The sequence below is a fragment of the Trichechus manatus genome, unplaced genomic scaffold (assembly GCF_000243295.1).
Source record: "Trichechus manatus latirostris isolate Lorelei unplaced genomic scaffold, TriManLat1.0 scaffold00034, whole genome shotgun sequence".
Classification (NCBI taxonomy): domain Eukaryota; kingdom Metazoa; phylum Chordata; class Mammalia; order Sirenia; family Trichechidae; genus Trichechus; species Trichechus manatus.
In genome coordinates, this window is record NW_004443970.1 from 20,806,684 (window position 1) to 20,821,343 (window position 14,660).

At 37.7% G+C, this 14,660-nt stretch overlaps 1 protein-coding gene across 1 annotated transcript in view; it reads left to right on the plus strand.

Moving 5' to 3' along the window:
• The window catches only part of TAPT1 (transmembrane anterior posterior transformation 1), a 64,555-nt gene that overhangs the window by 18,654 nt on the left and 31,241 nt on the right, over positions 1-14,660 (plus strand). The window contains 4 exon segments of the mRNA XM_023730250.1: positions 6,482-6,644; positions 10,343-10,478; positions 12,261-12,358; positions 12,560-12,629. Of these exon segments, the coding sequence (XP_023586018.1) occupies positions 6,482-6,644; positions 10,343-10,478; positions 12,261-12,358; positions 12,560-12,629 (467 nt within the window).

A 14,660-nucleotide genomic window follows, 5' to 3' on the forward strand; every position in this document is an offset into this window, starting at 1 on the left:
CCACATAAGGTAGTATTTCAGAAAAGTATTGGATAAACTTCTTGAGTCAGGATAATTTCTTTTTTATTGTTAGAGCATTGAACATAGAATTAAGTTTTGGTTTATTATGTGTGGTATCTATGTTCCTTGAAAGAATGATAGCATTATGTTTCCCAAAGTAGTCTGCTCTCTATTCTGCTAAAAAGATGTCAAACATCATCTTTCCAAATGTAGAATAAAGACAGAGACCACTTACACTGTATCTTTAATTTCCTTGCATTTTTTGTGAGCCCTCTTACCTCCTAAAACTTGTGACTTCAGTTTGTTTTAGAATTCTCAGCTACATTTGGAATAAAAGTTGAGGGAGATTACAGAGAAAAATGATGCAATCTGGTCCCAAAAACTGATAGTTATTTTTTTTAAGGTTACTAAAACCTTACAGGCAGTGATAAGTGACTTGAGTAGGTTTAAGTATTATATGCTAGAGCATCTTTCTTTAATTATTAGAGCAAATAAAATATGTGCAAGCAAATTTTCTGATCATTCATCTGGCTTTAGGTGTGACTCTTATTTGATGCTTCATGAACTCGTTTTTTTTTTTTAAAGAGGCAATAATATCTTTTTCTTTTGAGGAGTTTACTGTATAGGAAAGATCTTGTCTCAAAAGAATTATGAATTTCAAATGCTTGAGAGTTTCTTAACCTATTGGATTTCCTCTGTATGCCTTACCTCTTTCAAGATTTTAACTTAGGATAAAAATATATAAATATACTTTTTCTCTTTAGATAGAGCCTTAATTTGGGCTTAACTGATTAATGCCACCACTATAGCATGTGTAGGAAGAGCTCTTGGTAACTTTCTCTGGAGAAACAAGTATGTCTGTTACTTCCTCTTACCAGGGCTTATCTACGTGGCTTATTTGTAGAGAACAATATATTTGTTATATTAGAAGGTCTTCATAACATCAAGTTTTGTTGTCCCCCGTTTCCCACCATGACGCTCTAAGTAGCGTAGCAACATTACAACCTTCTCTCTTTCTTTCTCTCTCGTAAATCAGACCGAAGGGAGGAGCACTTTCACTTCCTTTATAGAATGGAATGTGGTGTCACAGGGACTCCTTGTGGTGAGTAAACCCTGATTTTTCCTTCTATACTCTTGACCAAATTGACAGCTGTACAAACGAATATTATTTATATGGGGAAAGTTAACAGTATAGGCAGACGTAACCATTTGAGGATGGAAACATATAGAAGAAAATGTGATTCCTTTTTCTTTTTTTAATAGCAGTCTTGCTTGGTCTTAAAGCTTTGTTCCCATTTATTTATGCAGGATTTGACGATGATTTTACTTAGCTTATGAAAATCACTCCATAAAGTGATATTTAATTACTCACGTTGTTCTAGCAACATTGACAACAAATACTTCATCCCCAGCATGACAGCAGTCTGGTAAGCTTAGTTCCTTCTGTATAAGCAGTTTTTATTTTGTATTACTCTAAATACTCAACCTAGCTTTATAAAACCAGTTTTTTTTTCTAGTATAGTTTAAAATTATTTTAAAGCCCCAGGCAAGGCTTTAATCATTCAGTTTAAGTTCTAAGTAATTTTTTTTTCTTCTGTATGTCGTCAGTCAGACTTGATTTTAAACATTCACTTTTCTAATTAAGGAAAACATCTTGAGATCTCCTGCTTTATCCCAATTTTTTTTAAATTCTAAAATTCCTTCTGTTTATAAAATGTGAACCTTATTAAATATTTTACATTTTTTATTTCAGTAGTGCTTGTATTTATCCACTCTTTCAATTATGCCACAAATAGCTAGAATTGTTAAAAAGGAGAGAGAGAGAAAGATAGATCTGATCTGTGTGTTTCAAAATGCAGTAACTCATACCCTGGCATGCTTCAACACCTATTTGAAAATTAATTATGCAAAGATTATTCCATTTCCCTTGCTCATTTTTGTTGCTGCATCCTCATCCTTCCTGATCTTCTTATTCCCTATCAGTTTTTCCTTTAATCTTAGTCAGCATGTTATTGCTGCTAAAGAAGGGGAGGTAAAAGCCTGGCCTTGATCGTCTTCCTCTACTACTTTGTTATCATAAATCTGTGACCCTTTGAAACAGCTGGAGATGCTTTACTTGGTATATTGTGCATATCCAATGGGAATATTTGTATGAGTAAAAGATAAAATTTAGAAATATAGGGAATTTGGTTTTAATAAGGATGGTTTAACTTGAATTTTTAAAAAAGTTTTGTTGAATGTCTTAATTTGAAAATTTTAAAAATTCTTTTGAGTATCTTTTTTAATATTACTTGTCTTGAGGTGCCTTACAGCCAGACCTGTGAAGTAGATCAGTAGGTTTTTACTTTGTTCAACAGCTTGTGTCCCTAGTTTGTGCTTTCATATAGGATTTCAGCCTTTGCAAAATGAATTGCCAGTAACTATCATTTGGCTGCTAACTGAGAGGTTGGCAGTTTGAACCCACCAGCCGTTCCTCAGGAGAAAGATGTGGCAGTTTGCTTCCATAAAGATTTATAGCCTTGGAAACCCTATGGGGCAGTTCCTCTCTGTCCTATAAGGTCGCTGTGAGTCGGAATCAACTTGACAGCAATGGGTTTGGTTTTGGTTATTATTTAGCAGCCATTTATAAGGAAGAACTTCTGCCTGAAACGCCAATTCAAGGTTGATTGGCAGAGCCATAGATAAGCTTTTTATGAAATTTGAAAAGTTTTATCAGATAATCATGTGCTGGCAGCGAAGGAGGCAAATGTTGTAATTGGTTCAAATTGTTTTAACCAGGTAAACTTATTTTGAGTTTGGTGTTTTCTTATTCAGAGAGGCTATGAGACATACAGATGTCTTTTAAGATGCTGTCTTAGAGACAGTTTTTAATTTCTGCAGCTTTTTTAATAACAGGGACATTTATGTGAAAACAAGTCCCTTGTTTCTTAAGGGTTCTGCTTTTATTGTTTATTTGAATAATATTCTTTATTTTGGAAAATCACAGTCATCGCCATAGCAACCAATGATGTTAGCAATGGAAGGTTTTACCAAAGAAGGAAGTACACAGAAAGCAATGGATCTGATGGAATAGAAGTCCTAATTTTTCTACATGCATCCTTAGAAATCAAGAGCAAAAATAATATATATATATATGTATGTATGTATTAGCACAGTAGTTTTTCCAAATGAGATCACAGGACAGTGATAAATTATATAATGTTTTATTATATTAAAAGAGCCCTGGTGGCATAATGGTTAAGTGCTCGGCTGTTAACCGAATGGTCAGCTGTTCAAACCCACCAGCTGCTCTGTGGGAGGAAGATGGTGGCAGTCTGCTCCCATAAAGATTTCAGCCTAGGAAACCCTATGGAGCAGTTCTACTGTGTACTGTGGGGTCATGATTGAGTTGGAATCATCCCAGCGGCACACAACAACAACATACTATATTGAAATATAAAAGATATTAAATTGTTGGTTCCTCTAAATTTAGAAGTTCTTTTTTAAAAAAGTTTAGGATGGTAGTTAAAAGCATATCTTCTGGAGCCAGAGTGCCTAGATCCATCACTTATTATCTGTACCGCTGCAGGCACGCTCTTCTCCTTGCCTCATCTGTAAAATTGGGTTATTCGAGAATAGTCTTTCTTATAGGGTTATTAGGAAAACTAATATGAATATGTGTGAAGTGTCTGGAACCATGAATTATACATAAGGTGTTTCTACAATGTTTCTGTTCTTTTTACAACCTAGGTAAGATTAAATTAAAGATGTTTCAGCTTGATTTTTAAGTTTTAATTTATTATTATCTTGGTCCAAAGTATATGGTATTGTGTCATTTTGGGATATATGATTTAAGTGTTTGGTATATCTAATTTCTAACGACTCGTATTAAATATAGTGTTCCTTCATAGATATACGAACACATTGTTCCTTTATTATAAGTATGTTTATAAAGAAATACAGTTGGATATATACAAAAAAGCCCTTTATCTTCCAGATAGGATCACTTTGACTGGGTTCACTTAACTAAGTAAATGGTAGTCCAGTAAGGAAAGCTCTAAGTATAATTTTCTACTTTAATTAGTTGTCAAAGTCATTTTGATAATTAATGCAAATAAATTAGGACTTACCCACTTTGGTTTCCTGTCATTTTTCTTTAATTCATAAAACATGACTTATAGTTCTTAATTATGCCCTATGGCTTGGGCATTTGTGGTTTTCAGCATTGGCTGAGCTGTGCTGACCTTCTGAGGAGGCGGTGGGTATGTACAGCCGCCATGTGAATGCCTCACATTTTGTTTCTTGCCAGACCAAGGGGGACAGGCAAGCATAGGCCAGGGGCTCAAAGGTATTCCAAATGTCTCCTCTTCTCAATGTTCAGATTAAAAATGTGTTTAGATGATCAAGCTCCAACTCTTGACAAATGTAATAACTCCTCCATTTTAAATCTTATGTGGGTGACAGCAGAGAATTCCCTTGATAGTCAAGTAGCCCTCGGCAGAGATTTATAATCTGGGCTGAGTGTTTGGGAGATGGAAGATAAAGATGGGAGTAAAGGGCCAGAATTGACCTGGAAGGGAGAGGAAGGGTGCTGGAGAAGAGAAAGTCAGAATGACAAAGAACGAATGATAGAGATTGATAAACTCTGTCCTTAGATGTAATTTTGCCCAAAACGCTAAATTCCATTCCTAAGAATAATTTTAGTTGTTTATAGTGCCCATCTCAAGATACGTCGTCTGATTTAGACAAATTCTAGCTTGTCTCTCATGTAGACTCACTGGTTCATCCCAGTGTCTTTCCATCTGTATCTAGCCCTTCCTGGGCACAGTCTTCACAGAATTTCTCTCTTTTCAGGGCTTAGCAGTATCTCGGATTCTGTTGTAAACAAATCAAACAAATTCATACCTAACGGAAAACATTATGCACTATACATTCCAAAAAAATGAGAATGAGATTGTGTGTCAGCTACTCACAGAATTGTTATTGGATCACTGTTATATTGTAAAACAATGTTTCGGGTGCCAGTTTGGAAGACTTAAAGACTGTTGAACTCTACAAAGATCTTTGGAAAAGAGTCCCTGATCAATGTGGACAAGGGTTAGGAAAGAGAATAGGCAGCCTAGGAATGCCAGATAGATCAACGCCAGTGGTCAACTAGAAAATGAGTTCACCTTTTATGGTTGTAGGAATATTGTTACAATTGGTGGAAATGAAGATATTCTGCAGCCCCTAAAGAAGATACTGAGGGCTTTTCATTGATTGTTGTACATGTAGAAGCTACCAAAATGGGGGACCCAGCCTTTTCTGTGTTGAGGAATCAGCCTGCAGTGGACCTAGAGAAAGCCTCTTTCCCATTATTGTCATTGGAGTTTTATACACAGTGAAGGAGGTCTTAAATCTCTTCTTTTCTAATGTAGTTTTAACTTTGTCTTGTTAAAATTTTTTATTTTGCAATTTAAGTTTCGAACTTTATACTGTGACCTCAGAAGGAATGATTCTTTTGCTCATATTAATTAGGAAAAAAAAATATTTTTAACTTTTGTCACAGAGGGCTAACTTCTACAGTATAAAAGCTGTCCTGCAAATCAGTAAGAAAAAAATATAATGAGAGAGTTTACAGGAAATCTAAATGACTCTCATGAAAAAAAAAGATGTTCAGTCTCCTATAAGAGAACTTCACATTAATACTGTGCTGGATAACCTTTTTTCACCAATGGAATTGACAGATATCCAGAAGTTAATCTAACATTGTATTGATGCACATGGGCTATGGGCTTTCTCATACATGGCTAGTGGGAGTGTAATTCATACACCCCCTACAGAAGACAGTTAAGCTATTTCTATCAAAATTTCAAGTGAAATTCCAATTCTAGGAATTTAACCTACAGATATACTTTCATATATGAGAAATGGCATGCACATTGCATCATGGTTTGTAATTGCAAAAGACTGGAAATCTGTCAGTGGTGTGTGTGAAATAAAACATGGTGCATCCACACAGTGGAATACTACACTGCTGTAAAATGGGTTCCTTATGAACCCATATGGAAAAATTGTTACGTTGTTAAATAAAAAGAAAAGGTGCCGAACACTGTGCATAGAATTTTTGTGTAAAAAGGGTTGATCATTGGGCCACAGGGCTTTGTGATTAGGTTAAAGGCTGCAGGACTTTGTGATTAGGTTGAAGGCTTATGTCATCATCATGGAAATCCATACCTGAACTCACTCCACCATCTGAAGAGCAGACACCTGCCTCTGTATCCAAGATGTTCAAGATGGCACATTTCTAATAATAATTCTGGTTTAACATCTTTATTTTCTGTACTTGGGCAGAAAATTTCATAGTGTTCTTTAGTATAACTTTCCTTGTTAGTTTGAAGTTTTTAAAAGATCAGCCTAATTCACATAATTACCTCTGACTGCCAGTGTATATCCAGTAGAGATTATTTATTTGAGAACATATAAAGTGAAACTTAATTTTATTATTTCTTCTGTATTTTAGGGACAGACGTTTGCTTCAGCCTGCCCAAGTGTGTGACATTTTGAAGGGTGTCATTTTGGTAATCTGCTATTTTATGATGCACTATGTGGACTACTCCATGATGTATCACCTGATTCGAGGGCAGTCTGTCATCAAGCTCTATATCATCTACAACATGCTTGAGGTAAGGGCCTCATTCCCCCGGATGGGCAGTCTAGTCCACTACCTACACAGGCTTGGTTCGTGAGCACAACTTCAAGTCTTCCAATGCAGACAGTACCTGAAAATCAGGAGTATTTGTTCTGCTTACTCTAGTAATGGTGCTTCTGGCCTTTAATGTGCATACAGCCCTTGGGGATCTTAAAATGCGGATTCTGATTCAGTAGGCCTGGGGTGAGGATGGAGAGTCGGTATTTCAGACAGGGTGGTACCTGGGACACACTTAGGGTAGCGGGTCCTTAGGGTATGATGTTTCCTCAGATACGGAAGGAGGATACCTGCAAGGAAGAAGGAGATCTGCTGCCTAGACATATTTGGATCAGTAGCCCTTGGAAATGTAAATTGTCACATGATAGTATAATTTGTTTAGTAAATCTCTTGGAAATCCATGCATACTTTTTGCCAGAACTTTAAAAATGATAAAGAAAATGTTATGTTTATGTATGTGTTTGCCATAAAAGATTTACATTTTAAATTACGTTAAAAAAAATTTTTTTTATTGTGCTTTAGATGAAGGTTTACAGAGCAAGTTGGTTTCTCATTAAACAATTAATACACATTGCTTTGTGACATTGGTTGCCAACCCCACAACATGTCAACATTCTATCCTTCTCAGCCTTGGGTTCCCCATTACTAGCTTTCCTGTGCTCCTGCCTTCTTGTCCTTGCCCCTGGGTTGGTGTGCCCACTTAGTCTTATTGTGTTTTATGGGCCTGTTTAATCTTTGGCTGAAGGGTGAACCTCAGGAGTGACTTCAGTAGTGAGTTAAAAGGGTATCCAGGGGTCATGTTCTCGGGGTTTCTCCTGTCTCTGTCAGACCAGTAAGTCTGGTCTTTTGTGAGTTAGAATTTTGTTCTGCATTTATCTCCAGCTCTGTCCAAGACCCTGTATTGAGATCCCTGTCAGAACAGTTGGTGGTGGTAGCCAGGCACCATTTGGTTGTGCTGGGCTAATTCTGGTGGAGGCTTTGGTAGCTGTGGTCCATTAGTCCTTTGGACTAATCTTTCCCTTGTGTCTTTAGTTTTCTTCATTCTCCCTTTCTCCAGACAGGGTGGGACCAGTGGAGTATCTTAGATGGCCATTCATAAGCTTTTAAGACCCCAGACGCTACTCATCAAAGTAGGATGTAGAATATTTTCTTTATAACTGTGTTATGTCAGTTGAGCGAGATGTCCCCCAAGACCATGGTCCCCAGCCCTCAGCCCAGTAATTTGGTCCCTCGGGGAGATGGGATGTGTCTTTGAAGCCTCCATGACCTTGCCTTGGTCAGGTTATGCTGGCTTCCCCAGTATTGTGTACTGTCTTAGCCTTCACCAAAGTTACCACTTACCTATTGTCTAGTTAGTGTTTTTCTCTCGCCACCCTTCCCTCCCTCATAACCATCAAAGATTGTTTGTTTTTGTGTATAAATCTTTTCATGAATTTTTATTATAGTGGTCTCATGCTATATTTGTCCTTTTGTGATTGACTTATTTCATTCAGCATAATGCCCTCCAGATTCATCAGTGTTGTGAGATGTTTTGCAGATTCATCATTGCTGTTTATCATTGCGTGGTATTCCACTGTGTATATGTACCATAGTTTGTTTATCAAAATGCTTTGAAATTTTTACAAAGAGCAAGTAAACATAAGTTTCTTAAATTTCTATAAGTGTTAACATTTTAATATATCTCACTTTAAAGCAGTCAGCATATGAAAATCTGCATTTGTATAAAACCTAAATTAAGCAGTTATACATTCACTTACAAAAGAATTTGTTTGTTTTATAAGAAAAGTCTTCATACATTTTTTTTTTTAATAGTAAGCTACCCTTGTAGGTTATGTAATAGAATTTGAAATTCAAATTGCATTTTCCTATACTACATTTTTGGAGCCCCGGTGACACAGTGGTTAAGAGCTCAGCTGCTAACCAAAAAAGGTTGGTAGTTTGATTCCACCAACCGCTCCTTGGGAACTCTGTGAGGCAGTTCTACTCTGTCCTGTAGGGTCGCTATGAGTTGGAATCGCCTTGATGGCAACGGGTTTCGTTTGGGTTTTTTATACACTACATTTTAGGGACACAGTAGGGTCTGCCTATCTTTAAATTAGCCACGAGGCGATTTTCCTAGTGAGTGAACAGTTGAGATGGTGTGGGTGCCAGCCTTCCTGCTTGCAGCTGCTTTGGTGGTAGATGAGGACTGTCATCTCTGCACAGCAGCCATGGAACGCGAGCCATGCTAGTCACTCCTCAGTCCATTGAATTAGATGATTTAAGCCTACACCACCGCTTCCTGGTTGTAGTCTCATTGTGCATATACTTGCCTTGTCCACCACCGAGTGGGATGCAGTGGGGTGGATGTGGGGTGAAATTTATGAAGCTGAGTAGCAGGTCCTGCTGTGCCCTCCCTTTCACAGAAAGAAAAGCGTAGGCCTCATCCTTGTTCCTTCTGATGTCTGAGGTGCTCTTCCTGTCATTGCCCTCCAAGTCTCCTTTACAGCTTCTCCCTCTTAGGGGATGGCAGGTGACCAGTGCTTCACCTTGTCAAAGCTTAATATGTGCCTCCTGACTTAAAGAGCCCTCTACAAGGTGGTATTTTTATTATTATATCTAATAATTGCTGATCAAAATGGTTTAGATACTTACTCCATTTGTAGACTGCAGTTGATGATGTGGTTTAAGCACAGTGTACAAGAGTCCAGGCTCTAGTCTAGAGACAGATTGCTTCAGATCAAACCCTGGCTCCATCACTCACTGCCTGGTTATCCTGGACAGAGTTACTGAATGTCTCTAAGCCTCAGTTTTCTCATCTGTTAAATGAAGATACTAGGGTGATTATGAGAATTAATGAGATGGTGCATAGAAAGGACTTAGCACAATGCCAGGCATGTGGCAAGAGTGCCATAAATGGTAGCTATTATTCAGTCATTTAACAGATATTTAATCAGCACGTCCTGCATGCCAGCACTGTCTTAGACTGTAAAAATACGGAAGTGAATAAAGCAGATAGAGCTCCTGTTTCCATGGAAGTTCTAATCTAGAGGTGGAAGATAGACAGTAAACAAGGAGGTACTAGGAAATGATAAATACTATGATGACAAAGAACTGGGTGATGCAGTGGAGTCCATGGGGGCCACAAGAGGTTGGGTGGTCTGAGAAGGCCTCTCTTCAGATGGGGCATCCCAGCTGAATCCTGAATGATATGCCCCTTTTTCTTTTTTATGTGTCCCTTTTTATTTGTTGTACTATATTTATGGAGACTAACACAAAACAAATGACAGCTACCATTGTTTACAAATATTAGGTGTGAATAGAGTGAGTCAAATAATATATTTGTCCAAAAGTATTTAAGTTTGAATCTTCAGTTTGGATTTAAAGAGTTAAAACCAGAGAAATGACAATTTTTGATGTGCTCTCCTTTTTATTTTTGCTACCATTTGAGGCTTCCCTTGTTACAAACGTAGATAATTGGGTAAAGTCTAATTCAAATTATACAAATAAAATGAGCGCTTACTCTGAGTCAGAGAATAAAGAAATATCAGTAAATGAAGATCCCTGCTCTCTTGGAGCTTACCTTCTGGTATGGATTTAAAAAATCACATCTCCGGTTTGAAGTGGACCTGAATTTTAGTAACATATATTTAAATGGAATATGAAAAAACACCTTTCCGGAATTTTTCTTTTTAGGTAGCTGATCGTCTGTTTTCATCCTTCGGGCAAGACATATTGGATGCTCTCTACTGGACAGCAACGGAGCCTAAAGAAAGAAAACGAGCCCACATCGGGGTGATTCCCCACTTTTTCATGGCCGTTCTCTATGTCTGTATCCTTTTAGACTTAACGGAAATTTCAACAGTCACTGCATACATTATTGTATTTGGTTAGCTGCTCCCCAGAGCTAAACATATATCTGTATATACATATATAAGGAGCCCTGGTGGCGCAACAATTAAGCACTTGGCTGCTAACAGAAGGGTTGGCGGTTCAAACCCACCCAGCAGCTCTACTGGAGAAGGACCTGTTGATCTACTCCTGTAAAGATTACAGCCTAGAAAACCCTATAGGGCAGTTCTACTCTATCAACATGGGGTCACTATAATTTGAAATTGACTCAATGGCATCTAACAACAGTATAATGTATTTGTGTGTGTGTGTATATTAATCCTGGAGATTAATGTTGAAATGTCCGTTTTCTTTTGAGAAATTGGTTGTAATAGTAATTGTAAATTAATTTAAAGAGGCTCATGTTTGCATCACCAGTTAAACTGCTAGAAAACAGTTTTAGCCTCATTGTAACTGATTATAAGGATTTAAAAATCAAAGGATAGTGTACATTTATACATACTTCACACTTACATAGATTCATATAACTTTTTCATATTTATGTTGAATTTTTCCTCAAATTATCTTTTAACTTACGAATTCTTTGTTATAACACTGGCTTAAAATGTTATAGAATATATCTCGAAGCAAAAGTTTAAATTGATTGGAGAGGAATTTGGAAGATTTTTTTTCTCCCTGGTTTAAGGGTTTTCTTTTGGCGAGTACATGCTTCACTTCACTGTGTAAACAGTGTGCATATGTGCATGTACTTGTGCATACATATATGTACGCGCACATCCATACCTACGCTTCAGTTTTATGTGGGGTCATGGCTCATTCACAGGATTGTGTCATAGGATTTTTTTTTCTTAATATTTCTGAAAGAATGACACTTGAGAGAAATTAGATTCATACTTAGGAAGTTAAGGGACTAAGTTGGAAGATTTTTGTGAGAGTCAAAGCTTGTTACAGAGATAATGGAGTAAAAAAAAAGTTGCCATTCTAGTATGTAATCCACTGTTCCAAATGAGATATGGATGTGATTCTGCAGCTCGTGGGTGTCCTCAGGGATGACCTATGAGGAAGCATGTTAATTATCAGGCTTTTCTTCTTGTCTGACATTCCACATCCCCTAAAGAACGAGGGGCGGGAATCATGTCCAGACTAACTTTTGTCTTCTGTTCTTTTCCTTTTTAGAAAGCAAATTACATTAATTCAGAAACCATACTTCTAAGTCTCTTTTTCCAGCATTTACCAAAATTTATTTCATTTATTTTACAAACTTTTTTGAGGGCCAATTCCTCAAGTACTGCCAAGTGCTAGAGATACAGAAAAAACAAGACAACCCCAGTTCCGAAGCTCCTCACAGTAAAAAATGATTGTACAAAAGTTCATTTCTACTTCTGTTATTTCCATCTGGGTTGCATATATTCTGGAAATTTATATCAACTATAGCTAATAGGAAAATTATGGAGATAATAAAATACTTACTATAAGACTTGATTTAAAAAACGCCATCGTTTTCCTCCATTACTCACTTTCAAAACTTCATACCAAATCCGTTGCCGTCGAGTTGATTCCCACTCACAGTGACCCTATAGGACAAAGTAGAACTGCCCTAAAAGGTTTCCAGGGCTGTAATCTTTACCGCAGAATGGCTGGTGTGTTCGAATTCCAGCCGAGCACTTAACTACTGCGCCATCAGGACTCCTTAAAATTTTTATATCTATTAATATAATATCAAAACAGGCTTATATTTTTCCTTAACACCACTTACTGCTAGTTTTGCATGCAATTCTTATAATGGTTCAAGCAACAACTCTCAATGTAGCTTTTAACTCACACAACAAGTCACTGCTTACTATCATGATGTCTAATAATGTAAGTATGAGATTTTATTTTACATTTTTATAAATGTAAAAATATGTAAAAACTAAATGGTCACTATAGCAGCCGTATTCTAGATGGGATAAAATTATTTGATCTATGTGTTATTTATTCCCTAGGAAGAGTTAAGTTTTATATGTAGCATGTCCATTTTAAAAACTGCTATAAAGATGATACTTTTGTTTACTATTTCAGTTTGTTGAAATTAAAGGAAGTGTTTTCAAGAAGTTTGAAAAGAACAATCTCTTTCAGATGTCAAATAGCGGTATGTACGATTACATTCTGCTTGCACCTCTGTAGTGTTATTTTGCGATTCTATCTTAAACCCTGATGTCACATTAGGAACCCTGGTGTCACATTAGGAACCCTGGTGGCATAGTGGTTAAGAGCTCAGCTGCTAACCAAAAGGTCGGTAGTTCAAATTCACTAGCTGCTCCTTGGAAACCCTATGGGGCAGTTCTACTCTGTCCCATAGGGTCGCTATGAGTCGGAATCGACTTGATGGCACCTAACAACAACATCACATTTCCTGTGGGTCACTGTTTCTTTGACTTTGGCTGTGTTTTCTCATCTCCTATCAACATCTTTACTAGGCTTTCTTATTAACTTTGGCTGTTGTCATCTCGGGATATTTAATTCAGATAATAAAAGTTAGAAACTTTTTTACAGTACCTTACCATACTTTCAGAAGCTTCTCACTAATCTAGAAATTTCTCTGAAACAGATGATATTATTCCTTTGAGAGATTTGGAAACTGAAACACAGAGAAAGTAATTTGACTTCCTCAAGGTCACTCACATAGCTTCAAAGAGCAGCATTATGACTACAAATCCCCGGTTGTCTCCAAATTCTCAGCTTTTTCAGTTATATCTCACTGCATCTTTTTAATCTCAGAAAGTGTGAAGGCACAACATTTATCTCTGGTAAATGTTATCTTACATAATTATGAAGTCAGAGCGACATAGTATAGTGGTTCTCAAAGTATGGTTCCTGGAACCCTGCAGGGCACCCCTGAGACCCTTTCAGGGAGTCACAAAGTCAAAACTATTTTCATAAGAATATGAGGGTATTATTTGTCTTTTTCACCATGTTGACATTTGCACTGATAATGGAAAGCTGTGATGCCTTAGCTGGTGCTTTAGCAAAGGCAGATGCAGTGGAGAGGAAGGACAGCTGAAGCCATTGAGTTGGTAATGTCCTTGAGGTGGTGAGACGGCAACAAGAGAGAGAGGATGGGGGTTGATCTTAGATAAGAGCATAGAAGGCTCAGCGAGAGCAGCAGTGCTTAGACTTTTGGGCCTCAAGACCCTTGTACATTCTTAAAAACTATGAAAGAAGAGAGTAGAAAAGTCTAATGAAAGTCTGTTTTGAAAATAGTTTTGGCGTCACACACACACACAAAAAAAAACGTCATCCTGTCGATTCTGGCTCAAAGCAACCTTATAGGACAGACTAGAAGTGCCCCATAGGATTTCCAAGCTGTCATCTTTAACAGAAGCAGACTGCCACATCTTTCTCCCTCCAAGCAGCTGGTGTGTTCGAACTGCCATCCTTTTGATTACACAGCTGAGCATTTTAACCACTGCGCCGCCAGGGCTCCTTGGACACACTTTGAGGACCACTGACCTATAGTAATAGGAGGGAAGGCAGAGTACTTGGGCATAGATGCAGGTAATGGGAATACATGGGAGGCCTCTCCTGTTTCTCTTTTCTCGAGTAAGAAGCCAGGTCATCAGCTGGGATTGATGGAGATTTAAGGAGAGAACAGAAAGGGAAAATCTCAAGGAGAATGGGAGAGTGAATGGACTAGGGCAGGAGTCAGCAAACTACTGCCTGTGGATTGAACTGCCACCTATAAAGTAAAATTGTATTGAAGCATAGCAGCATCCATTTGTTTACATAGTGTCTATGGCTGCTTTTGCACTATAACAGCAGAGTGGAATAGTTATAACAGGACCCAATGGCCCATCAAGCTAAATATGTTTACTATCTGGCCCTTTACAGAAAGCACTTGCCGATCCTTGGGCTAGGGTAGTATGTGATTGACAGACAGCACAGAGTCCGCTTGACATTTGTAGCTATGAATTCATGATTCTAGTCATCAAGTCTCTTTGTTTCCCTTTAGCCCCATTCACCCTCACTAAGGAGGTGCAGAATACATTTAACTGGGGTTAGGGTTTTACCAGGCAAGGCTAATGAAGGGAGAGAGGAGCAAGGATGTGAAAAGCTTAAAGCAAGAAAATGACTCTGGACTGGAGTCTAAGCTTCGTATGGAATGAAGAGAAACAGTGAAAAA